Below are 27,656 nucleotides of genomic sequence, written 5' to 3' on the forward strand. Positions count from 1 at the left end.
GGCAGCTTTTCTTGAAGTTAGTGGTGAGCACTGTCCCTTCACCGCTTACTGTAAAATCCAGGCCAGTCTAACTTACACTTCCTGGTTTAGACTCGGCGGGCGCGAAATTCAAATGCGTAGCGCTGCTTCTGGCAATGTTGCGAAGGCCTACCTGGCTTTTCCCTAAAATACAAGACTCTACTTGCCAAAAAAATCTTCTCTGTACCCTAGTGCAATCATATACTCCGTGTTATGCTGTGACCAGAACTGCGTGCAGTACTCTAGCTAATAGCCTAACTAGCATTTTATACAGTTCTAGCATTAGCTCCCTGCTCTTATATTCTATGCCTTGGCTAATAAAGTAAAGTATCCTGTGTGCTTTCTTCATAAAGGAAAGTGTCCCGTTTGCTTTCTTATAAAAGGAAAGTATCCGTATGCCTTTTAATAAATCTTGTGACAATTACTTCATGCATTTAGATATAGTGCCTTTAATTAGGCACTTCATCCCTTCCCCAGAAGATCTTTGGTCCCCAATGCAAAATGTTATACTTGTGTTTCTGCTGTAAGTCCAGCAGGAGCCCAAAGAGAAGTAGACTATGGGGCAAAGAAATCATGGAAGGGAAGAGACCCTAGGAGCGGGAGAGTGGGGAGAGAAAATGCTCGGACAGGAATGATCACAGATGGGGAAAGAGGTCGCTGGCAGTAAGAGGATACAGGTGAAGAGATCACGGTTGGGCGGGGGGGGGGGGGGGGGGAGGCCTCTGGAGTTTGTGGGGAAGGGGTCTGGAAATCACGGGAGGGAGAGAAATCATAGCAGGAAAAGCATTCCTGCTTGCTCTGTCCCACAAGCAGCACTGGGAGCGCATTTACCCTGTTTCAGCTGTCAGTATTCCCGAGCCCTGGGAAACACAGCCCGCAGCTGCTACATCCAGACACACTATCTCATTAACATATTATAAATACTGACTGACTGACTGAGCAGGTTACTCACCCATAATTCCTTCCCCCAAGTCCTCTCCCCTACCGGCAATTGGGTTAAACCAGATGCAGGTGCTGTCCCAATGGGTTGAGGTCAAGGGATGAATTTTTATTACAGGGTCGGGAACCTGACAGCCGGAACATTTCTAGGTCCTGACCCTGTGCCAAATCAGCTATTTTGAAATTGGAAGTTGTTAATTGGTCTGGATGCAAGTCGGCAATCAACTGGAGGCACAGGAAGCGTCCTGGAGGAGGGAACAGGCCACTGAAGGCAATCTTAAAAGGCAAGCAGCACCCCTGACTGGGCTTGTCGTTGCTTTCAGTGATGCAGCACCAGAGAGATTAGAGGGCCTCTGTGGGCACGGGCATGTGTCCCGGGTGGCATCCTTTTTCTCTGATGCCTTGCTGGAGGCATTAATTGATGCAATATCAGAGAGGAGAGAGCTATTCTTCCTGGCCTTAGGAGGAGAAATCTGTCCAGCAAGACCAAGAGGGCGTGGATGGAGGTGGCCAGAGGTCATGAGAACGACCTGGGTCCAGTGTAGGAAAGGTTCAATGACCTGGTAAGATGAGCGGTCAGCGACACCTGGTTTATTGGGCACCAACTCTATAAGCATGAGGAAGCACGTGAGATGACCTCACAGAATGTCCAAAGTTCTCCCTCACATTGTCAGAGTGAGTGAACGGTCGCAACACTGAGATGCAGCCACCCTCACATGTGGGGTGACATTCAGATAGGGCCATCACTGAGGGAAACATCAGACCGTGTGTATGTCATGCTGAAAGAGATGAGGGAGGGCAGCCTACTCATGAATCTTTCTCCCCTCAGCCTGCATGAGGAGAGAGCCCATAATACATAAGAGATGGCCAGAACAGGAGGCGGAATTGGAGATTGCCAGCGTGCCATTGAGGCATTACGTGGGGGATGGCGAGACGGGAGGTCATGAGCATCAGGATCATCAGATAGCTGTTTCTTGAGGTGAAGGTCATGGAGGAGATTCCTGTCCAATGCGAGTATAGATCTTAGACCGCTGTCATCTGAGGGGTTGGCTGTGCTTGGGGCACTTGTTGAGTAGGACCAGTTCTCATCGCCATTTTCTTGTGTCTCACACAGGACCAGTTGCAGAGTTGCACCAAAGTGGACATGCCATATCGGCACCAACATCCTCGGCAGGGGGGACAGAAATCCACAGAATGTGCACCATCACATCCTACCTCGGGACCTTCCACCAGTACAGGCACTCACCTCAGCTGGGCCACAGATTAGCATTGAAAGGGGAGCACTGGGTGAACCTTACCACACGTGTGAGCAGGTGGAGGAGGGTGAGGTAGGGTCAGCTGTGGGCAGTCCCCCTTGGAAGACAGAGGACAGACACAGCGATGCTTCATTGGGCTAAGGTGCTGGGCTTCAGATGCCATAGGCAAGGAAAATCTTCCTCGAGAACCAGAGGCAAATAAATTTCTGTTTGTCGGAGTTCCCTGAGGCCTTGAGGAGCCATGGGCAGGCAATGGAAGAAACCATGCAGCGCATGTGCTGTCATGACTCAGCGATTTGACTGCATGAGCTCTTCCATTGAGATTGGGAAACCTCCTGGAGAGCCAAATGCAGCACCACTCTTAGTGGGTGCAGAAGCAGCATACTGATATGCACAGAAGGAATAAAACTTTCTATAGTATTGACCGCTCAGTGTCGCTGATGGTGCAAAGGTGCTTGCAGTGAATGCCAGTTGCGTCCCAGTTGGTGGCCGCTTCCAGCATCCACGGGTGCCAGGAAAGGGTCAAGACAGTCCTAACTGCAGACAAAGGAGCCAACTCTTACTCCCTCCAACTCAAGAACCATATGTGTGCCAGGGCCCCATGACAGAGGCAGCTCCTGCCATGCTGCAGGCGTGGCAGCCTGTGGAGGAGCCCCCACTTTCAAGATGAGGATGGAAGCCATAGGCATCTCAGCCGGAGGCAGAGAGTAGGGAGCAGTCTGCCTTCACCTCATCCTCTGCCACAGGGGGAGCACCTCACAGAAGTGTTAGGGAGAAGAATGCGCCACACCGCTGAATTCACTTAATGAGTCACCTGGGTGCTGTTGTCTACATCTATCTGTTATTTTGTTTGCCTCACAATATAACTTCTTTACTTCACTACTCTAACAGGTGTGTTATTGATGTCTCATTTCAAAAGGGGGATGTTGCATTGTGGGGCAGGTGGAGGAGACGTGGAGCCCTGAGAATGTTATGTGCTCATGCCTTGTGATGTTGGACAACGGTGAATGGAGGAACCCACCAACTACATGTTCAAGGCTGCCAATTGGACCTCGCAGTTAAGGGTCATAGCGGTGAAATAGCTCTGGATGCTGGAAGTGGAGTTGTGGGGTCTCACACCCTGCGCCCTGTAAGGATTTGATTCCATTAGCCCAGTTCCTCCACTTCCGTTGCATCTGTTCAGACAGTGCAACCTTCCATACTATAACTTGTGATATGTTTTCCTTAACCGAGGATTCCCCCCACCGTGTTTGACAGGGCCCTCAACCATGTCTGATCTATTTCACCCCTTCCCCTCCCTCCCAGAACCATGATAGGGTTTCTCTTGTCTTCACCTTCCACCCCACCAGCCTCTGTACTCAATGGGTCATCGTCCGCCATCTCTAGCATGATGCCACCAAACACATCTTTCATTCCCCTTTCAGCATTCCAAAGGGACGATTCCCTCTGCAACACCCTGGTCTACTCCTCAGTCACCCCCAACACCTCCTCCCTCTCCAATGGCACCTTTCCATGCAAGCGCAGTGGATGCAACACATGCCCTTTTACTTCCTCCCTTCTCAGCATCCAGGGACCCAAACACTCCTTCCAAATCAAACAGCAATGTACTTGTACTTCTTTCAATTTTGTATACTGTATTTGCTGCTCACCATGTGGTGGTTTCTGCAGCGGGAGATTAAATGCAGACTGGGTGACCACTTTGCAGAACGCTTCCGTTCAGTCCGCAAGCATGACCCTGAGCTTCCTATCGCTTGTCATTTCAATTCTCCACCTTGCTCCCACTCTGACCTCTCTGTCCTTGGCCTGCTAAAGGGTTCCAACGAAGCTCAACACTAGTTCGAGGAACAGCACCTCATCTTTCAACTGGGCACTTTACAGCTTCTGGACTCAATATTGATTTTAATCAATAATTTTAGATCATAACCTTTACCCCTTTTTTTTGCTGGTTCATTTCTTCCCCGCCTCCCCCCCCACCGCCCAAACTCTGTTTCTTTCTTAATTCCTTTACTTCGTGTCCGGACGACTGCTATCCTGCCATTTGCACCTCATCTAGGTGCATCTTTTGTTTCCTTATTTGTCCCATTACCACTCCCCTTGGCTTTGTACTATGAAACCTTTTGTCATTTAATTTCTCCTGCCCTCCACCCTATCACAGACCTTCCTTTTGCTCTTCTTCCCCCTCCCCCCTTTTACTTGCTCAAACCCTATTACATTTCTAACTTTACCAGTTCTGATGAAAGGTTCCAGACCTGAAACGTTAACTCTATTTTTCTCTCCACAGATGCTGCCTGACCTGCTGAGTATTTCCAGCATTTTCTGTTTTTGTTTCAGATTTCCAGGATTCGCAGTATTTTGCTTTTGCACATTGTATTAGACTCCATTTTCTTTTTTATGCACAGAGTATAATATTATGATAAATACTTATCATTAAGATTACCATACACTTTCAATTTCAAACTGGTGTTTTTCCTTCGGTTTTGATCAGCAATATACTGTGTTCTGACTGATCAAATTGCAGTATACATTTGTTTTCTTTCCAATCAATTTTTTGTTCCAATTATTTGTATTCCAAGCACATTTATTAAATTTATTTATGAGAAACCTATCAGCCAAAACTAAACTAAACTAAACTAATATCATAATGATTTTTATTTACTAAAGTCTTGAGTAAAATTACTTTGCATGCTCCATTTTCAATAATTATTGGAAAATATAGGAATCCCTTATGCATAAGAACTCAACCTACTATATTCAACCAACATAGTCACTGAGCAGCAAGGTAACATGTATCATCCACTGTCATCTGCTTCATTAAATCACATCCTGCAAAGCTCTATTCTCCAGCTCATTCTTTCACAAGTACTAGCCCCCTGTTAATGTGCTTGTTTAACCCTCAGCTGAATAAATTAATTCATGGTAACATCTGTTTGAAGTTTGCAATATTTTTTCCTCAGACATCACTTTTGGTTTTTAAATTAGATTTGCTTGTCAGTTTTCATCTACCAAAGGCATTTGATCATTTTTTGATATGCCCAAAAGAATAAGTAAGGGATGTCAAAGACTTCGGAAAACAAGAAGTTAGCATCAGAAGTAACCACTGCCAGATCAAGTACAGCAAAGTCAATTGCCGAGTGAAGCTCCCTTTATGCTAAACCAACAATCTGCCTTAACACTTTCATCAGTAGAGCTACTCAGTCATAGAATAATACAGCATAGAAGGAGGCCATTCAGTCCATCGCGCCTGCTCTTTGAAAGTGCTATGCAATTTGTTTCAGTCCCCTGCCCTTTCCTTACAGCTCTGCAATATTTTTCCCTTCAGTTGAGATTCTGATTCTGCCACTGATCTTGCTGTAACAGAGCTCTACCCCTCAAATGGGGTTTTCCAATGGGCTTTCGATACCTGATTTTTGGCAAAGTGATCCAATATCATCAAAAAAAATTTCATAAAGAATCAACAAACTGGAGTTTTTTTCTTTCTTTATTCATTCATGGTATGTGGGTGTCGCTGGCTGTCCAGCATTTATTGCCCATCCCTAATTGCTCTTGAGAAACTAAATAGTTTGCTAGGCCATTTCAGAGGGCACTTAAGAGTCAACCACATTGCTGTGGGTCTTGAGTCACATGTAGGCCAGATCAGACGGAAGATTTCCTTCCCTAAAGGGCATATCACGCAGGCTCCCAACTTGCCAAGAATGAGGCACATTAGCTTCGCCACATGGACATTAAATTTCAAATTGTTGCTGAGAAGAAGAGAAGGCCTGTTACAAGAATTGCCAGACCTTGGCTGAAAAAAAAACATTTACATATTAACAGACAGTGCTTGTAGACAAAGGAGCTATTCCCTGCTCCAATTCAATCCACAAACAGATGTGGTCAGACCAGTTAGTCACATGACTAACTGGCAGTTGCAGAGTTTGAACTAAAAGCCTGCAGAAATCTGTTTGCTCCCGGATTGAAAAGACCTCTCCTGGCTGGCTCGCCACAGCCTTTCCTGTCTGTTTCCATCTCTTTCTCACGGAACTGTATCCACTGAAGACACATGAACCCTAAGAGTGAAAAGTCTCCTACAGCGAACAAGGTTTAAGAAGAATACTGGGCCGCAACGAAAAGCAAGATCTACCTACAATCGGGGACTCTACAGCGAGCTCAAAGACCCGTAACAAAAACTCTTCAGATATTGCCTCAAACTTTTCCACTTTATTTCTTCCGCTCTTTTCTGTCTCTATTTGCATGCATGTATCATGTATGCATGCTAGAGTGGGCGTGTTGTGTATCCGTAGGCATCAGCCGAATTAGAGTCTAAGTTTAATAAATTTCAATCTTTCTTCTTTAAACTTGAGAAAACCTGTGTGTGTGTGCTGGTTTCTTTGCCTTATAATTGGAAAGCAGTGAACAAGAATTCACCAAGGGGGAGCTAAAAACATATTGTGTTTAAAATTAAACCTTGTTACAGTAAGACCAGGTGAAGGCTGAAAGGGAACCCTGGACCTCTTTCTCACCTGATCGTAACAGTCATTAGTGAACCAGATGGGTTTTTACAACAATCGACAAAGGTTTCATGGTCACCATTAGACTGGCTTTTTAATTCCAGATTTATTAATTGAATTCAAATTTTACCATCTGCCATGGTGGGATTTGAAGCCATGTCCCCAGAGCATTAGCCTAGGCTTACTAGTCCAGTGACATTAGCACTATGCCACCGCCGCCCCCCCCCCCCTCCCCTCCCAAAAATATAAGAAAATATAAGGGAAAAGCTGGAATTTTGAAGTAAAAGGATGCAGGCCACCATAACTAACGAAAATGGTTATCAGGCTTGACAAGTTACTTGGTTTACTCCTGCACCGATGTCATATTAAGTGGGGTTAAGAGGGAAGGGAGCATAGGAACAGGAGTAGGTCAGTCAGCCCTTCAAGCCTATTCTACCACTCAATTAGATCATGGCTGATCTGTATCCTAACTCCATCTACCCACCTTGGTTCCATCTCCCTTAATGGCCTTGGCTAGCAAAAATCTTTCATTCTCAGATCTAAAATTATTAATTGAGCTAACATCTTTTTTATGGGAGAGAGTTCTACATTTCTACCACCCTTAGCATAAATACACTGTTTCATAATTTCTCTTCTGAATGGCCTGGGTCGATTTTAAGTTTATGTCCCCTTGTTCGGCACTCACTCATCAGCTGAAAAGGTTTCAGAATAGTATATCAAGAACTGTAGAAAATCAAGAGGCAAAAGGGACGGAGGAGCTTAAAACAATCACGATATCTAGTGAAAAAGCACTAGGAAAACTAATGGGACTAAAGGCTAACGAGTCCCAGGACATGATGGCCTGCATCTTAGGGTCTTACAAGGGGCAGCAGAGATGGTGGATGTATTGGTTGCAATCTTCCAAAATCTCCCAGATTCTGGAAAGATCTAAGCAGATTGGAAAACTGTAATTGTAACATCTTTATTCAAGAAAGGAGGAAGACAGAAAGCAGGAAACTATAGGCCAGTTAGCCGAACATCTGTTCTTGAGAAAATGCTGGAATCCATTATTAAGGAAGTAGTAGCAGGACATTCAGAAAATCATAATGTAATCAGGCAGAGTCAACATAGTTTTATGAAAGGCAAATCCTGTTTGACAAATTTATTCGCGTTCTTTGAGGATGTAACAAGCAGGGTGAATAAATGGGAACTAGTAGATGTAGAGTATTTGGATTTCCAAAAGGCATTCAATAACGTGCCACATAAAAGGTTACTAAACAAGGTAAGAGCTCATGGTGTTGGGGGGTAATATATTATCATGGACAGAGGATTGGCTAACTAACAGGAAACAGAGAGTCGGGATAAATGTGGCATTTTCATGTTGGCTAACTGTAACTAATGGAGTGCCACAGGGATCAGAGCTGCGCCTCAACTATTTACGATCTATATTGATGACTTGGATGAAGGGACTGAGTATATTGTAACCAAATCTGCAGACGATACAAAGGTAGATAGGAAAACAAGTTGTGAGGAGGACACAAAGAGTCTGCACAGAGAAGTAGGATAAGTGATTGGGCAAAAATTTGGCAGATGGAAAATGTGAGTTGCCCACTTTGGCAGTAAGAATAGAAAAGCAGATTATTATTCAAAAGGAGAGAGATTGCGAAATGGTGCAGTACAGAGGGATCTGGGTATCCTCGTAGATGGATCACAAAAAGTTAGCTTACAGGTACAGCAAGCAATTAGGAAGGCAAATGGAATGTTGTCATTTATTGCAAGGGGGATGGGGTATAAAAGTAGGGAAGTCTTACTACAGCTGTACAGGGCATTGGTGAGACCACACCTAGAGTACTGTGTACAGTTTTGGTCTTCTTACTTAAGGAAGGATATACTCGCATTGGAAGCAGTTCAGAGAGGGTTCACTGGACTGGGATTAAGGGGTAGTTTTATGAGGAAAGGTTAAGCAGGTTGGGCCTAAACTCACTGGAGTTTAGAAGAATGAGTAGTGATCTTATTGAAACATAAGATTCTGAGAGGGCTAGACAAGGTAGATGGTGAGAGGATGCTTCCCCTCGTGAAGGAATCTTGAACTAGGGGGAAAAATAACGGGCCTCCCATTTAAGACTGAGATGAGGAGGAATTTCTTCTCTCAGAGGGTTGTTAATCTTTGGAATTCTCTTCACCAGAGAGCAGTGGAGGCTGGGTCATTGAATACATTCAAGGCTGAGTTAGACAGCTTTTTGATCTGCAGGGGAGTCAAGGGTAATGGGGGGGGAGGGGCGGTGACAGGAAAGTGGAGTTAAGACCAAAATCAGATCAGCGATAATCATACTGAATGGCGGAGCAGGCTCGAGGGGCCGAATGGCCTACTTCTACTCCTATTTCTTAAGATCTTCTCTCCACCCCATCAATTTCTTTCAAAGTCCTAAGAACCTTAAAGAAATCACTCCTTAACCTTCTACATTCCAGGGAATGCAAGTCGGGTTTATGTAATTGCTCCTTTTAATCTATTCCTTGCAGCCCTGATAATATTCTGGTTAATCTGCACTGCAGTCCTTCCAAGGCCAGTATATCCTATCTAAGGTGCAGTATCCAGAACTGTACTGTACTCCATATGTGGTCTAAGCAGGGCCATATATAGCTTTAGAAAAACTTCCTCCCCTTTCTATTCTCACCCTTTAGTTATAAAGGCTAACATCTCATGAGCTTTTTCGATTTTTTTTTTATACCTAACTACTACATTTTAGTAATCTGTCTGCTTGGACCTCCACTGTTCCTAGCTTTTTACCATGTAAAAAACTGGGCTCTATCCTTTTCTTGTCTGAAATGGATGAACTCACATTCACATGCATTGAAATCCATCTGTCAGTTTTTTCCTACTCACTTAATCTATCAGTGTCTTGTTGTAATGTTATGCTCCTGTCTACATTACTTATTATGCCACCAATCTTAGTTTCATCGACAAACTTGAATTTATGGCTATATAATGTGTTATCTATATAGTGAATCGCTCAGGCCCCAGCATAGATCCTTGTGGGATACCACTCGTCACTAACTTCCAATTTGAGGACATAACTGTTATCCTGACTCCCTGAGCAGGATATTATGCTGCCCTTGGAGATGAGAATGGAGGCAGGGGGAGGGGGGGGCAAACAAAATGGCAAGGGATGCTATTTCCAATGTTGTCCTGGCCTCCTACCATTTTGTCCGGGGCAGGAAAGACCGAGGATGGCCTTCCCACCCCAAGCCAATAGAGGTCCTTAAGTAGCCAATTTATGGCCACTTAAGGCCTCTTCCTGCCTCCACTCCAATTTTGTGGAAGACAGAGGGGCCTGCTACCATGTGGAGATGCTGCCAGGTTAGACCTAGCAGCCTCTTAGTGGGATTGGAGGGGTCCCTCCACTGGGGGCAATCCATGGTCCCGGGAGGGTCCCCTGGGCAATGATGGCTGCCCCCTGGCAAGATGCCCCCACCCTCACCAAACCCCTGCCCCCACCCACCCCATCCCATCCCCGGAGCCTGTCTGCCTGGCCCTGGTGACCCCGACCCAACTCACTCATCTGGGGTCTCCTGACATCATCTTCTCTGCAGGCTTCTTGCAGTACCAGTGGTTGCCACTGCTCCCGGTGGCATTGCCAGTACTGTAGAGCTGCTGGCCGTCTGATTGGCCAGCAGTTCTGGAGGTGGGAGCTCATCCCTAATGGGGGTTGTAAAATCCAGCCCCTTGTCTTTTACTGCCTTTTTACTACCAATCACCTAAGCAGGTTAATAATTTGCCTTCTATTCAACAAGCTTTAATTTTAGCGAATACTCTCTTTGTGGAACCTTATCGACTGAATTTTGGAAGTCCATATAAATTACATCTACAGACATTCTTCTCCTACTTTAGTTACTTCCTCAAAAAATTCAATTAGGTTCATTAGACATGACCTACCCTTTACAAATCCATGTTGGCTCTCTCTAATCAGCTCTAATTTCTTTAAGTGCTCAGTCACTTTGTCCTTAATTATAGATTCCAAAAACATCCCACAACAGATGTTAGACTAACACATCAATAAATTCCTGGTTTCTCTATCTTAGTCTTTCTTAAATAATGGAGTCACATTTGCAATTTTCCATACTAAAGGAACAATTCCTGAATCGCAGGAGATCTTGAAGATTATGGGTAAAGCATCTGCAACTTTTTCACCTACTTCCCTTAAATCCCTTGGGTGGAATCCATCAAGTCCTGGGGATTTGTCAATTTTTTTTTAATACTGCCTTCTTGCTTCCATTAACTTTAGTCAGCTCCAGTCCTTAATTTATTATTAATTTCCCAGGAATGTCCTCTAAGGCAAAGACTGACACAGAGTAATCATTAAACAAGGCTACCATTTCCTTATTTTCATTTGCAATATTGCTTGCACCAGTTTTTAAAGAGCTTACACTGACTTTGACTTCCCTTTTTCTTCTAATTGAAAAACATTTTGTGTTAACCTTGATATCCCATGCAAGATTCTTTTCCTGTTCCTTTCTGCAGCTCTTACTATATATTTTTGTCTTCCTTTCCTGTTCTTTATATTGATCCCAGTCCCTTTGATCTACACTGTTCTTTGCACTTTTGTATATTCTTTCCTTGAGCTTTATGTTATCTCTCACCTCTTTTGTCAATCACACCACCAGTGTACATTTTTTCTATTTTCCTCAATAAAAAAAAATTACGTCCCCAAGTACAATAGTCAAATTAATGCTCCATAGGTTCCAACTGCTCAAGTTCATTTCACATAGGATATTTGCATTAGCAGAGGGAGTAATTTTCAGGTCCCACTGGACCAGCCAACACCAATAACCTGCATGTATATAACACCTTTAATGTCCTAAGGTGGTCACAGAAGCATAGTGGAAAGAGTTCTAATTCCCCAATGATGTTTTTAATAATTTCTGAACTTTCTTTTTCTTAAGAATCTCTGACTTTTCTCAGTTATTATTTTCACTGCATCACATCCTGGAACATCTAAGTTGTGATTTTTACTGAATTTTGGCTAAACATATACTTCCACCTCAAGATAAAAATAGATGAATATTACTTGTCATGGGGTAGCAAGACTGAGAGAATGATATTTAGCAAACAGGATAAGGAAATCAACTTCCTAGTGAACATGGACCAAGTGGAACTGTTTAAGTTACTACCCTCCTTTCCAGTGCACTGATGAAGTGAAAATTCTTTGATTCACACTTCCCTATTGAATAAAAACACACAGCCAGTGTTCACCCCACCCTAAAAACCATTAATCTATTATCTTAGTAAAGAGGGTTCACAAAATAGTGACAGGAATAATCCTGAATTTAGATATCTAACATATGTGAACAGTCCAATAGAGTAAAGCTATTTTTCATTAGTAAACAGCAAATTGAGAGAGGTCATCATTTAGGTCTTCTAAAAGTGAATTGTTATACATGATGTAGAAACAAACAGATTATTTACTTTTGACTCCATTTGCAGTATCAGATAAATAAATTAATGCATACCTAAGAATGTTTCCTGAAAATCAGCAATGTAGAATACATATTGTGAAATCATTTTGAATACATTCATAGAAGTCAACTCAAATTACAAACAGTAATCTCAAAATACATACATTACTTTCTAATTTATGTCATGATAACATATTGCCACCTATGCACATTGAGTTAGGAAAGTTATCTATCCTTTAATGAAACTAACATTAATGATTTTGACCAAATTCACAATTCAGCTTTAGTACTGTTGCAAAACAGCACTGATGTGAACATTATAGTGTAACTCCATTCAGGTTAGGCTGTGATTCTGAATATACACTGCAACTTCTACATAGACCCTCTTGGTATCAATTTTACATTCATGGCATAATTGCATTTTTAATTATATTAAATGCCAGTTTCCCTTCAAAATGCAATTTTTGTATTTTTTTTCAACTAGCTTTTCAAATTTTGGCACAAGGCTAAAATATGCTAAAGTAAGTTGCACTCCCAGTCAGGAAACAACGCAGAATATTCCAGTTAGTTTTGATAGTTTTTTTTTTACATAGTGTTGGCAAATTATAGAAATTTTCTTTTGATGGGTAGACCCCATTTGTCATCATAAGCCTTTCAGTTACAGCGTTCTATTAGCTGTGTAGCATTCCCTTTCATTTGTTGTTTTCACATTTCTTGCAAAATTGCCTGGCTGAACGTAAAGACTTACACCTTTCAATTAATGGAAAAGATAGCAGGTAAGAACATAAACAAGTAATCTCTGCAAAATGTATACTTATAACTTCAGCAAAATTCTCTTGCACCTGTGTAAAAAAAATTACCTTGTTCGCTGTTTCAATCACTGCTGATCTTTGTTCTTGCTTCTGTTTGATAATGTTCTCCATTAAACATTGACAGACTTTCCTTTTTTGCTCTGTTGAGTATGCCTTTAAATTCAAACTGCTCTGTGATTTCTGATTAAAAAAAACAAATTGGTCAACACCAGTTCTTGCAGAAACACAAAATTCTGGTTTAAAGCAAGATTATGTACATGATATTTAACTGAACATAGCAAAAAGCCACTTTATTGTAGTTATAATTGCTTAGTGAAGTCTATCTGCCTTTTTACTACCACATTCTCAGGCCATGGCAGACTTCTTCTCTTGACAGATTTTCCATGCTTCCCTCCCTCTGCTGTCCTGCTTCAACCATTTACACCTCTTTTGGACCCAACTTCTATACTTGTCTCACTGTCACCTTCTTTTGCCTTGCACCATCATCACTTTTGCCACTTAATCACTCCTAATCTCCACTCTAAATAGAGACCTTTCCCTTTTGTTCTTTCCTTGGCCTTTTCCCATGGCTTTGTGCTTGCTTTAAAGCTGTTAATCTCTAACATCTTCCAGTTCTGATGAAAAGTCACTGTTTCTCTCTTCACAGATGCTGCTTGAGTGTTTCCAGCATTTTCTGTTTTGAATTTGATTTCTAGAATCTGCAATATTTTCCTTTAGTTTTGATGTTTACTAGATATTGTTTAATATGTTTCCCTCAGTTTCAAGGGCTTCCACTGCTCCGACTTACTGCTCTTGTCGATAAAGTGGCTGCTGAGTACTAACTACTGGCTCATTTCTTCTTCTAGATCTTTAATAAAAGGTTCTTCATTGGGGCAATTATCCTGCAGATCCTGGCTGGTTTGTACTGCATTGCTCCCTTGATTTCTGATGGCAATGAAAACATGCCTTCAGAATGCTTATGGTACGCTCCACAATGTTATGGAACTTGACACGTGCCGTAATGTACCGTTCCTAAACATCAGTGCAGGGCAGATGGACAGGTATCATTAGCTAAAGCATCAAGGGATAGCCCTTGTCACCAGGTAGTCAGCCTTCTCCTTCACCCTGGAACAGAGGAAGGACACTTCCTAAGAATGGAAGTTTTGTTGCAGTTTCCTGAAAAATTGACTCTCATGGACAAAGGTCTTATGCTGCTGGTCACACATCATCTGAAAAATAAGATCATGGAATTGCTTGCTATTTAGAATCTTCTGGGAATTCTAATGCCATCGATGTTTGGAGGTATGATTGCAAGAGTTTTTGCAAAGCTTCCTTAGTGAGCTGTAACCTCCTTAAGCAAACCTCTTCTGTTCCATCTTTGAAAGAGAAGAATGGTTGAAAGACTGTGGTAGAAGTTGGCTGTCTTCATTGGAACAGTCTTATCTTGTGTGCCTCTCTTTCCTCTTCATCCTGGTCCTGTTCTACATCCATAATAAGGGCATATATGAGAATGGTCATAGTGAACCCCATAGTAATGGCACAATGAAGAAATGGGTGGGGGAAAAAACCTGCCTGAAATTGGTGAAATGCAGCTTTCTTACTAGCACGGTAGAAAACAAAAATCAAAATTGTTCCATCCAAAGCTGAGATAGACAAAATGTCTGCATTCACAGCTTGTGAAATCGACCTATCAGCCTCTGCCAGTATCTGCAACCGGTCCTGGAAACTCATGCCTGCTTTATCAAGGTGTGAATCAAATTATGTGTGCAGCTGGTAGTAATGATAGGGCTTCTGATGTATGGCATCATCCTGTTATTTGTATAAATACGCTGTTGCGGGGTGGAGGGGGGCAGGCGCTTCTTTCACCTGCCACCACTTTTGCAGCATTTACAAGGCACCATAAGGGGCAGAACTCTGGTCTGTGCCCTGCTCCAAATTTCACTCCTCCACCCATCCCCCTACCTCTGCCAGAAGTCCAGTTGCTACTCACAAGCACCAGAGGGCAAGATCTAAGCACTTTAGGTTTTCTTTCTCTTCACTTTCTTAATTCCTTGTTCCTTCAACCTTGGTAAAGTCTGTTTATGGCCTTCTGAGTCTTCCCATACCTTCAAATTTCACTTAAGTTCAATTTCCTGTTTCCACTGTAAGTATGCTCCCCATACTTGGCCTAATCAGCAATGAAGCCTGTGAACTAGTATGTTAAACGAGTTGGTCCTGGAAATTTAAGTGCTATTAGCAATTTACAACTCAGGCCAGGTTAGCACCAGTTCTTATCCTTTCAGACATGATTTAACTAAGTGAAGAAAATCGACCCTTGCATGTGGGCATTAAATATTACCCGAGTCTAAAAACAGTAATACTCATTATTTGCACTGATAATTATGCTGTTGCCTATTTAGATAGAAGGACATAGTTGAACAGCGTTGCTGCAATCAATAATGGGTGACATTTTCATGACATCAGATCCTATATCAATAGAACATATTTTTAACTTGCTAATTTTTCAAATTGAAATGTGAACAAACTTTTATTTGCTGACCTTTAAGCTAGGTGAATTATAATTCATTCAAACGTATTTAAAAACAAGGAGCAATGAGCCAGATTTAGTTAACAGGCTAACAGTGCGTGAACATTTACCTAACAGGGACCAGAAAATGATTGAGTTCAATGTTATGTTTGAAAGGGAGAAACACAAAACAGCTACTACAATTCTATATTTAGGTAAGCCTGATTTCAACAGGATGAGACGGAGACTGTCCACAGTGAACTGGACAAATCTTTTAATGGGTAAAATGACAGATGGTCATTGTGAGTTATCCAAAAAAAATTAACATGATACAGAACCAGTTTATTCCCCTAAGGGGAAAAAGCTCTACTTGCATACAATAACAGCCATGGACAACTAAAGAGGTAAGGGACGACATAAAACTAAAAAAAAGCATACAAGAACGCAAAAAAAGACAGACCCTGGCGAATGTGTGAGATACAAAGAATAGCAAAAGGTGATAAAACAGATAGCAGGAGCTACAAAAAGAGAGTATGAAAAGAAACTTGCAAGGGCTATCAAAATCAACACAAAAACATCTTACAATCAAATTAAGAAAAAGAGTGTGACTAAGTGAAATGTGGGCCCCTTAAAAACTGCCAATGGTGATATTATAAATGAAAATAAGGAAATGGCAAACATGTTAAATAATTAATTTGTGACATTTACAGTAGATAGCATGCCAGACATCCCAAGGAAGCTAGTACTGAATCAGCGACGGGGACTCACCAAAATTAACGTAAGCAAAATAATAATAATGAAGAAAATAGTCATTTAGTAGTACAGAACTTGTGTATTGCTGAAAATAGAGACATGTTGTTGAAGCTGTCGTCGTGCACTCATCAGGACAATCGCAAGAATAACCAATGTATGGGAAAACACCAACTTATACTGCATGAGAAGAGAGTGCTGATTGGTTGGCAAGTGAACGCTGATTGGTAGAGACATTGCCATTCGACAACATGTCTCTACTTTCAGCAACAATGAAGAAAATAATGGCACGAAAAACAGTGACTTTTTTTTATTCGTTTGTGGAATGTGGGCATCGCTGGCAAGGCCAGCATTTATTGCCCACCCTAATTGCCCTTGAAAATGTGGTGGTGAGCTGTCTTCTTGAACTTCTGCAGTCCATGGGGTGTAGGTATACCCACAGTGCTGTTAGGAAGGGAGTTCCAGGATTTTGCCCAGCAACAGTGAAGGAACGTCAATACAGTTCCAAGTCAGGATAGTGTATGGCTTGGAGGGGAACTTGCAGGTGGTGGTGTTCCCATGCATCTGCTGCCCTGTCCTTCTTGGTAGTAGAGGTTGTAGGTTTAGAAGGTGCTGTCGAAGGAACCTTGGTGAGCTGCTGCAGTGCATCTTGTAGATGGTACACACTGCTGCCACTGTGCATCAGTGGTGAAGGGAGTGAATGTTGAAGGTGGTGGATGGGGTGCCAATCAAGCGGGCTGTTTTGTCCTGGATGATGTCGAGCTTCTTGAGTGTTGTTGGAGCTGCACTCATCCGGGCAAGTGGAAAGTATTCCATCACACTCCTGACTTGTGCCTTGTAGATGGTGGACAGGCATTGGGGAGACAGGAGGTGAGTAACTAACTGCAGAATTCCTAGCCTCTGACCTGCTCTTGTAGCCACAGCATTTATGTGGCTTGTCCAGTTCAGTTTGTGGTCAATAGTAATCACCAACACCAGACAATTTTCATCCCAGGTCTTTAAAGGAAGTAGGTGAGAATACTGCAGATGCTATAACTATGATTTTCCAAATTTGTCATGATTCAGGAACTATTCCTTGGATTGAAAAATTGCATATGCCACTTCACTAGTTAAGTAAGGTGAAACAGGGAAATCAGGGAATTATAAACCAATTAGCCTAACATCTATTGTTGGGAAACTACTAGAATCTACAATTAAGGGTAGAATGACTGAACACCTTGAAAATTTTCAGCTAATCAGAGACAGCCAGCAAAGATTTGTAAGGGGTAGGTCATGTCTAACGAATCTGATTGAATTTTTGAAGAGCTGACTGAAGTAGTAGACAGGTTATGGATGTTATTAATATGGACTTCCAGAAGGCATTTGATAAAGTCCCTCATAATTGACTGTTAACTAAAGTTGAAGCTCATGGAAATGAGTGCAAAATTAATTACCTGGTTAGGAGACTAGCTGGAGTAGCAGGAGATAGAGAGTAGGGATAATGGGCAGGTACTTTAATTAAGAAATGACCAGTGTCATCCCACAAGATCTGTGTTGGGGCCTCAATATTCATTATTTAACGACTTTGATGATGGGATAGTGTGTCACATATCCAAGTCTGCCGATAACACAGAGATAGGCGTATTGTAAGGAGCGTAGATGGAAGCTTAAACTTACAAAGAGATTTTAATAGATTAAGTGAATGGGCAAAACTGTAGCAAATGGATTTCAATATGGACAAGTTTGAGGTCATCCACTTTAGGCCTAAAAAGGATCGGTCAGAGTATTTTCTTAATGATGAATAGCTAGAAGCAGTAGAAGTTCAAAGAAACTTAGGGGATTCATGTGCATAAATCATTAAAATGTCATGGACAGGTACGAAAACAATAAAAACAGGCTAATGGAATGCCAACCTTCATATCTAGAAGAATAGAATACATGGGGGTAGAAGTCATGCTGGAGCTATACAAAGTCCTGGTTAAACCATGTGAGAAATACTGGGCCTGATTTTAACTCATTCAAAATCCATTCACTTACAGAGTTAAAATCAGGCCCACTGTGTTCAGTTTTGGGCACCACACTTGGCCTTGGAGGGACTGCAGTGTAGATTTACTAGAAAGATACCTGGACCAATTAAAAAAAGACAAAAGGCAAAAATCTAGATTTCACATTTGGACCTCAATTTACCACACATTGTGCGGTATAAAAGTCTACTCCTCAAAGATATATCTACAAACATTTCAAATGTAGCCTTTTAAATAATTTTAAGATTCATATCAAATTTCATAAACAAATGTCACAAAAGCAGGACCCGACACAGCAACATTTACATGATTTACATAATTTCTGGATCTTGAAATTGTGCTGTGCAAGTAGTAGTGCACACATTCTTCACCTGATTGTTTCAATGCCTATTATAAATATATTAATATTGTTGATAAACAGTAGGCAAAGGAATTTTGTACAAATGGGTTAAATGTTGTATGTTACTATTCACCAAGTATAATTTCAAGGTCCTAAAGCTTTGCTAATTGGTTCAGTTAAGTACACTGCAACTCCTTGAAACGTCAATGAAGTTGACAGTCAATTTTAAACACATTTTAAAACCTGAAGTACACTTGGAGCTGATCAGATGCATGCCAATGACACCCTGCTCTCCTTCACTGATGCATTTAAGGGGAAGCTATATAAATATATGAGGAAGAAAGGAATAGAAATATATGCTGATAGGTGGGCTGAAGTAGGGTTGGAGGAGGCTCATCTGCAGCATAAGTACTGGCATGAACCACTTGGGCAGAATGGCCTGTTTGCTGTGTTTTAAATACCATGTAATACATACACTTATAATTTTATAATTTTGGAAGCACAACCAACAATACTGCAAACTTCAATATTGGTGTAATTAATGCTGAATTACAATGATAATCAATTTTACATTGAACAGGAAGCACTAGGCCTCATGCAAGCCCCCTAAATAAAGCAGGCTCTCATATATCTCAGCCATATTTCCAACTGTCATAAATGGTAACTGCCCTTATGTTAAATTGAAATACAAATCACATAACAGTATTGTAAAGCAACTGAATTGAAGATATGAAGTCACAATCTACATAATAACTATATTTTTTATGTTGTGGTGACTACATGTATGATCAAATCTGTGTTGTCATACAGGCCCCCACCTGCCAAGAATGAGGCATATTAATTTCACCACATGAACATTGATTTGTAAACTGCTACTGGAGTAAAGAACAAACTTCCTTTTAAAAGAAAACAACATCAGACCCTTGACTGGAAATACATTTATATATTTACAGACAGTGCTTAAAAGGGACAGAAGACCATTCCCTGATACGTTCAATCCACAATGGACTTTTGATTACCAGACGTTGAAGGTGGAGGAGCTAGCATTCCAGGTTGACTGTTAAGATGGTTGAATACACAAAGAGACGTGGTCAGTCCATTTAGTCATATGACCAACTGACTGTTGCAGGTTTTTTTTGAACTTGCCACAGAGAATTTCAACTCAGAAAGCTCCTAGCTCCTGGATTGAGAACATCTCTCTCCCGTCTGCTCTCATCTGTCTCACCAGCTTCGGAATCGATTGAAGACACATGAACCCCAAGAGAGAAAATTCTCCTACAGTGAACAAGGATTAAGAATAATACTGGGCCCCAACGAAAAGCAAGATCTACCTACCAGCAAGGACTACAGCGAGCTCGAAGCACAATGACAAAAACCCCTCTTCAGAGATTGCCTCAAAACTCTCCATATTTTTCTTCTGCTCTTTTCTGTCTCTATTGACATGTGCGTATGGCGTATGCATGCTAGCGGGGGAGGGGTACGACGTGTATCCGTAGGTGTTAAACTGAATTACAGTTTAACTTTTAATAAACGTCACTTTTCTTCTTGAAACCTAAGAAAGCTGGTTTGCGCTCATTTCTTTGCCTTATAATTGGAAAGCAGTGAACAAGGATTCACCAAGGGGGAGTTTAAAACACAGTGTGTTTAAAAACAAAACCCTGTTACAGCAAGACCAGGTGAAGGCTGAAAGGGAAACCCTAGTCCTCTTTCGCACCTGGTCGTAACATAAATTTGGGTGCTAGCATCCGGAATTCTACCCATGGACAAACAAGAGAAATTGGAAGTGGGAAGCCAAATGTTCCCAATCAAAAGGAGCAAGACTAATACCTGTTTTCTTGTGGTTGTGTGTGATTGAATACTAACATGTCTGCAATTGAAGCTAGTAGCACTCCAAGCCAGGGTGAAGTAACTTGGGATAAGTTAAAAGCACTGTCTATGGAGGAGTTGAGAAAATGGCTGAGCGGTGTGGGATCACTGTACATGGCAAGGCTAGGAATGCTGAACTCTTAAGACTAGTGGCCAACCATTTTTCCCTTGAATCTGAAGAAACAGAAATGGGATTAGGAGCAGAATCCGACAGGGTATTGCTAGCAAAGATACAACTGGAAAGAGGAAACTTAAATGTGAGGAAAGAGGGGGAGAAAGAAAGCCTTCCAGAAGCAAAGAGAAGAAATAGAGAGAGAAAGAAAGACAGGAGAAGAAAAGAGAGAGAGAGAGATAAAGAATATTCCAGAAAGAATGCAAAGAATGAGAGCTGAAGCGGCTTGAGTTAACTAGGGGGCGACAGAGTAACCCCAGAGAAAGCATAGCCAATATGGAAGAGTGTAATTCAGGGCTGGGTACAGAATTGTTAAAACTAGCTCATTTAATCCCAAAATTCAATGAAGATGACATGGAAACATCTTTTGTGTCTTTTGAGAAACTGGCAAGGCAGCAAAATGGCCAGCTAAGACCTGGTCTCTTTCACTACAAAGCAAGCTAACTGGAAAAGCCCATGACGTTATTCCTTGTTGTAGATGAGAGTTCATCAAATTATGAGCTGACCAAAAATGCTATCCTCGGGGCACATGAATTAGTACCCGAAGCCGATCACCAAAAGTTTAGAACCCTCACAAAGCAAGCCAATCAAATTTAGCTGGAGCTTGAAAGAAGTAGGGGTGAGACCCGGAGACCTGTGTGCTTCCATTGTAATAAGGCAGGGCATTTAAAAGCTGACTGCTGGAAACTAAAGGGAAAACCGGGTAGGGTTAATCATGGCACACCCGCTCAGTGAAGGAGAAGGGACCCTGATGGAAAGCACAGAACAAGCTGTGGTTTTAACTGCAGCAAGAGTGCAACCCAGGAAGCTTACTACAGCTAGTGCAGGAAATGTTAATCGGATTCCTGAAGGTTATCAGAGTTTTGAGTTTGAAGGGAAAGTAATCCCATACCCATCAAGTGGGGCCAGCAAGCCCATAGTAATCCTCAGGGACACAGGGGCCACTAGATCCCTTTTACTGGGAAAAGGCCTGACCTTTCCCCCAGAAAGTGCAGTGAACACCTAAATGGTGGTGAGTGGTATTGGAGGGCAGTGTATGCCTGTACCTGTACACCGAGTGCAGTGCGACCTAGTTTTGGGACCAGTGACCGTAGGGATTGTCCCTAGTTTGCCTGTGGACAGGGTTGAATTGCTCCTAGGTGATGATCTGGCAGGGGTGAAGGTGATAGCCCCCCCAGTAGTGAAAGAGACACCGCAGGAGGTCAGAGAGACAGGGTCGTGGCAGGAGACGGTTCCCTGCAGTTTCCCTGAATGTGTAGTGGATCAGGCCATGATCAAATAAGCTCCCCCAGAGGAGACTATATTGGCACTGCAGGCAGATGACCATGAGGTCTGCCTGTCTGAGACTTTCTTTACAAAGTTAGGAGACCCAGAGAATGAATTGAATGGATTTTCCATAGCTGAGGCTCAGCGAGCCGACGCATTATTGAGAGAGTTAGCACAGGCTGCCCAGTCTGAAAGTGAAGCAGAGGGAGTCCCTGATTGCTACTATTTAAAGAATGAGATACTGTTGAGGAAATGGAGCTCTCCTCACAGACCTAAGAGCAAGGAGTGGACAGTAATTCAACAGTTAGTGGTGCCGCAGAGGTACCAGGGAGAAATATTAAGAAGGACTCACGAGACTACAGTGGCTGTACATGCCGGTATACAAAAGACCAAAGCCTGCATAAGACAGCAGTTTGACTGGCCAAAACCCCACAAAGATGTGGTGGAGTACTGCAGGAGTTGCCACATGTGCCAGGTCAAAGGGAAACCCCAAAATACAGTGAAACTCCAGCCGGGGGCTGGTGAGCTGTAAGGGACTCCCGCCGAGAACAAAAGGGAACAGGCAGGCACACGGCTGGTAAAAGTTTGGAAAGAAAAGGGGAAAAAGGGACAAAGAGGGCAGGTTAAAGGAAGCCCAAGAGGAATCCCGGATGAAAACCCCTACTGTCCGGTCAGGCAACACCGAAAAATGTGAAAAGTTAGACCCCACATCCTCCTATGTAAATATAGACTCTAGAAGCACCCCACCAGAGTTGCTAACAGCATTTACAGGAACCTTCAGAGACAAAGAGAGACCTCTAGGAGCCACAGAAACCGTGAGGGTGATTCCTCACCTCGTGGAAATGCCACAGTAGAGTGCAGTCAAGTCTGCACACATACCTGCAGGCAGGAATGTCCCAGAGGACAAAGGGGAGATTAAGAAAGAATTCTCCCCCACAGTCAGAGGAAAAGGGAACCACCCATTCCCTGAAGTCAAAAGCCTTTGCATGACTCAGCGAAGCACTGCAAGAGAGTTCAGGATAGACCCGCCCCCTACTAACTCTCCTGGGGAAAAAAAATGACCTCAACAGAACAAAACCTAGGCAGTCATGGCAATGGGAAAACTGAAGAAAAGCTTCCCCAAAGAACCACATGGCTACTGGGATGCCAAAAACGGGGAAATTAACGCAGCACTGGTACCCAGAAAAGACAATATTAATAAGCTGTAAGATTGATGAATGAATGGAAATGAATGAGAGAAATGCATGGTTTTTCTTTCTGTATCTTATATTTCTCTCAGAACTTTTAAAGAAATATGCCATCTTTTTTCCAAATTGCATTTCATTCCCCTGGGTGTGCAGGTGTCATGCAGGCCCCCACCTGCCAAGGATGAGGCATATTAATTTAGCCACATGAACATAAATTTTTAAACTGTTACTGGAATAAAGAAAGAACTTGCTTTTTAAAAGAAAGCAACACCAGACTCTTGACTGGAAAGATATTTGCATATTTACAGACACTGCTTAAAAGGGACAAAAGACCATTCCCTGATACATTCAATCCACAATGGACTTTTGATTACCAGACGTTGAAGGTGGAGGAGCTAGCATTCCAGGTTGACTGCTAAGATGGTCGAATACATAAACAGACGTGGTCAGACCAGTTTAATCACTGACTGTTGCAGGTTTTTTTTGAACTTGCCACAGAGAATTTCAACTCAGAAAGCCCCTAGCTCCTGGATTGAGAACATCTCTCTCCTATCTGCTCTCATCTCTCTCACCAGCTTTGAAATCGATTGAAGACATATTAACCCCGAGAGAGAAAAGTCTCCTACAGTGAACAAGGTTCAGGAAGAATACTGGGCCCCAACGAAAAGCAAGATTTACCAATAAGCAAGGACTACAGTGAGCTCGAAGCACAATAACAAAAACCCCTCTTCAGAGATTGCCTCAAAACTCTCCATATTTTTCTTCTGCTCTTTTCTGTCTCCATTGTCATATGCATATCGCATATGCATGCTAGCGGGGGCACGGCATGTATCCGTAGGCGTTAACCGAATTAGAGATTAAGTATAAGTTTTAATAAATTTCACTTTTCTTCTTGAAACCCAAGAAAGCCTGTTTGCGCTCATTTCTTTGCCTTATAATTGGAAAGCAGTGAACAAGGATTTACCAAAGGGAAACTTAAAACACAGTGTGTTTAAAAACAATACCCTGTTACACTAAGACCAAGTGAAGGCTGAAAGGGAACCCCTAGACCACTTTCTCACCTGGTCGCTAGTGTCCATATTAATTGAATGTAGTTAACTGCTTGCTGATTCAGCCACTGTAAGGCTGTCAAATGATGTAGTGGAATATGTGACAGAAGACAATAGCATTTTATGCTGGCTGCAGGGGGCTCGACGTCAGGGGAATCCGGTGCCGAGATCCCCGCGTCACCTCTTACATGGAAGGCCTAATGAATTTAGTGCCAATCAGACACTACACTTGACAGCAGCGGGCCTTCCATTGGATTTAGGACCACGTCGCTAGACGTCCAGGCCTTGCAGAGCTGCTGGCCAATCAGAGGCAGCAGCTGCAGTGCCAGCACAGAGGTAGTGGCTGCTGCTGTAGCTCAGCAGCAGACATCAAGGAGCGGCACTGGAACCAGGCTTATGGTAGGTCTGGGCAGGAGGGGTCTCGAGGTGGGGGTCGCGGAAATGGGGTCTACAGCAAGGGGGGGGTCTCCCTCAGCGGGATGTGGAGATCAAATGTAATATTTACAAATTTGCTGTTGACACAAAACTAGGTGGGAATGTAAGTTGTGAGGAGGATGCAAGGAGGCTTCAAGGGTACTTGGACAGGCTAAGTGAATGGGCAAAAAATGGCAGATGGAACATAATTTGAATAAGTGTGAAGTTATTGACCTTGGTAGAAAAAACAGAAAGGTAGAGTATTTCTAAAATCTTGAGGGGTTGGGAAATGTTGATGTTCAAAAGGACCTGGTGTCCCTGTTCATGAGTAACTAAAAGCTAACATGTCGTTGCTGCAAGCAATTAGGAAGGTAAATGGTATGTTGGCCTTCATCGCAAGGGGATTTGAATACAGGAGTTTTTCTTTTTTTTATTCATTCATGGAATGTGGGCGTCGCTGGCTAGGCCAGCATTTATTGCCCATCCCTAACCGCCCTTGAGAAGGTGGTGGTGAGCTGCCTTCTTGAACCGCTGCAGTCCACTTGGGATGCACCCACAGTGCTGTTAGGAAGGGAGTTCTAGGATTCTGGCCCAGCGACAGTGAAGGAACAGCGATATAGTTCCAAGTAAGGATGGTGTGTGACTTGGAGGGGAACTTGCAGGTGGTGGTATTCCCATGCATTTGCTGCTCTTGTCCTCCTAGTTGGTAGAGGTCGCGGGTTTGGAATGTGCTGTCTAAGGGGTCTTGGTGCGTTGCTGCAGTGCATCTTGTAGATGGTACACACTGCTGCCACTGTGTATCAGTGGTGAAGGGAGTGAATGTTGAAGGTGGTGGATGGGGTGCCAATCAAGAAAGCTGCTTTGTCCTGGATGGTGTGGAGCTTCTTGAGTGTTGTTGGAGCTGCACCCATCCAGGCAAGTGCAGAGTATTCCATCACACTCCTGACTTGTGCCTTGTGGACAGGCTTTGGGAAGTCAGGAGGTGAGTTACTCGCCACAGGATTCCTAGCCTCTGACCTGCTCTTGTAGCCATGGTATTTATATGGCTACTCCAGTTCAGTTTCTGGTCAATGGTAGGCGCTAGGATGTTGATAGTGGGGGGATTCAATGATGGTAATGCCGTTGAATGTCAAGGGGAGATGGTTAGATTCTCTCTTGTTGGAGATGGTCATTGCCTGGCACTTGTGTGGCGCGAATGTTACTTGCCACTTATCAGCCCAAGCCTCTATATTGTCCAGGTCTTGCTGCATTTCTACACGGACTGCTTCAGTATCTGAGGAGTCATGAATGGAGCTGAACATTGTGCAAACATCAGCGAACATCCCCACTTCTGACCTTATGATTGAAGGAAGGTCATTGATGAAGCAGCTGAAGATGGTTGGGCCTAGGACACTACCATGAGGAACTCCTGCAGTGATGTCCTGGATCTCAGATGATTGACCTCCAACAACCACAACCATCTTCCTTTGCGCTAGGTATGACTCCAACGAGCCGAGAGTTTTCCCCCTGATTCCCATTGACTTCAGTTTTGCTAGGGCTCCTTGATGTCATACTTGGTCAACTGCTGCCTTGATGTCAAAGGCAGTCACTCTCACCTCACCTCATGAGCTCAGCTCTTTTGGCAATGTTTGAACCAAGGCTGCAATGAAGTCAGGAGCTGAGTGGCCCTCGCGGAACCCAAACTGAGCGTCACTAAGCAGGTTATTGCTAAGCAACTGCCGCTTGATGGCACTGTTGATGGCATCTTCCATCACTTTAATGTTGATGGAGAGCAGGCTGATGGGGCGGTAAGTGGCCGGATTGGACTTGTCCTGCTTTTTGTGTACAGGACATACCCGGGCAATTTTCCACATTGCAGGGTAGATGCCAGTGTTGTAGCTGTACTGGAACAGCTTGGCTAGGGGCACAGCAAGTTCTGAAGCACAGGTCTTCAGTACTATTGCCGAAATATTGTCAGGGCCCATAGCCTTTGCAGCATCCAGTGCCTTTAGTCGTTTCTTAGCATCACGCAGAGTGAATCGAATTGGCTGAAGTCTGGCATCTGTGATGCCCGGGACTTCAGGAGGAGGCTGAGATGGATCATCAATTCGGCACTTCTAGCTGAAGATTGTTACAAATGCTTCAACCTTATCTTTCGCACTGATGTGCTGGGCTCCCCCATCATTCAGGATGGGGATATCTGTGGAGCCACCTCCTCTAATTAGTTGTTTAATTGTCCACCACTATTCAAGGCTGGATGTCGCAGGACTGCAGAGCTTAGATCTGATCTGTTGGTTATGGATCGCTTAGCTCTGTCTATTGCATGCTGCTTATGCAGTTTGGCATGAATGTAGTCATGTGTTGTAGCTTCATCAGTTGACACCTCATTTTGAGGTATGCCTGGTGCTGCTCCTGGCATGCCCTCCTGCACTCTTCATTGAACCCCAGGGTTGGTCTCCTGGCTTGATGGTAATGGTAGAGTGGGAGATATGCCGGGCCATGAAGTTACAGATTGTGGTTGAGTACAATTCTGCTGCTGCTGATGGCCCACAGTGCCTCATGGATGCCCAGTTTTGCATTGCTAGATCCGTTCGAAATCTATCCCATTTAGCACGGTGGTAGTACCACACATGATGGAGGGTATCCTCAATGTGAAGGCGGGACTTCGTCTCCACAAGGACTGTGTGGTGGTCACTCCTACCAATACTGTCATGGTCAGATGCGTCTGCGGCAGGCAGATTGGTGAGGATGAGGTCAAGTACGTTTTTCCCTCTTGTTGGTTCCCCCACCACCTGCCGCATACCCAGACTAGCAGCTATGTCCTTTAGGACTCCGCCAGCTCGGTCAGTAGTGGTGCTACCGAGCCACTCGGTGACGGACATTGAAGTCCCCAACCCAGAGTACATTCTGTGCCCTTGCCACCCTCAGTGCTTCCTCCAAGTGGTGTTCAATATGGAGGAGTACTAACTCATCAGCTGAGGGAGGGCGGTAGGTGGTAATCAGCAGGAGGTTTCCTTGTCCATGCTTGACCTGATGCCATGAGACTTCATGGGGTTCGAAGTCGATGTTGAGGACTCCCAGGGCAACTCCCTCTCGACTGTATACCATTGTGCCACCACCTCTGCTGGGTCTGTCCTGCCGGTGGGACTGGACATACCCAGGGTTGGTGATGGCAATGTCTGGGACATTTAGTTTAGTTT

At 43.3% G+C, this 27,656-nt stretch overlaps 1 protein-coding gene across 7 annotated transcripts in view; it reads right to left on the reverse strand.

The window, feature by feature from the left end:
- Nucleotides 1–27,656, reverse strand: part of rgs3a (regulator of G protein signaling 3a) — a 401,039-nt gene that overhangs the window by 141,699 nt on the left and 231,684 nt on the right. For all 7 annotated transcript variants that reach the window (XR_010969010.1, XM_068012622.1, XM_068012623.1 and 4 more), the window contains one exon: nt 12,994–13,125. Coding sequence is in view for 6 of the 7 variants with exons in the window: in XM_068012622.1 (XP_067868723.1) it covers nt 12,994–13,125 (132 nt within the window). In the remaining variant the exon portion in view is untranslated. The remainder of the gene's footprint in view (nt 1–12,993; nt 13,126–27,656) is intronic.

This window comes from Heterodontus francisci, chromosome 32, assembly GCF_036365525.1.
Source record: "Heterodontus francisci isolate sHetFra1 chromosome 32, sHetFra1.hap1, whole genome shotgun sequence".
NCBI classification, from domain to species: domain Eukaryota; kingdom Metazoa; phylum Chordata; class Chondrichthyes; order Heterodontiformes; family Heterodontidae; genus Heterodontus; species Heterodontus francisci.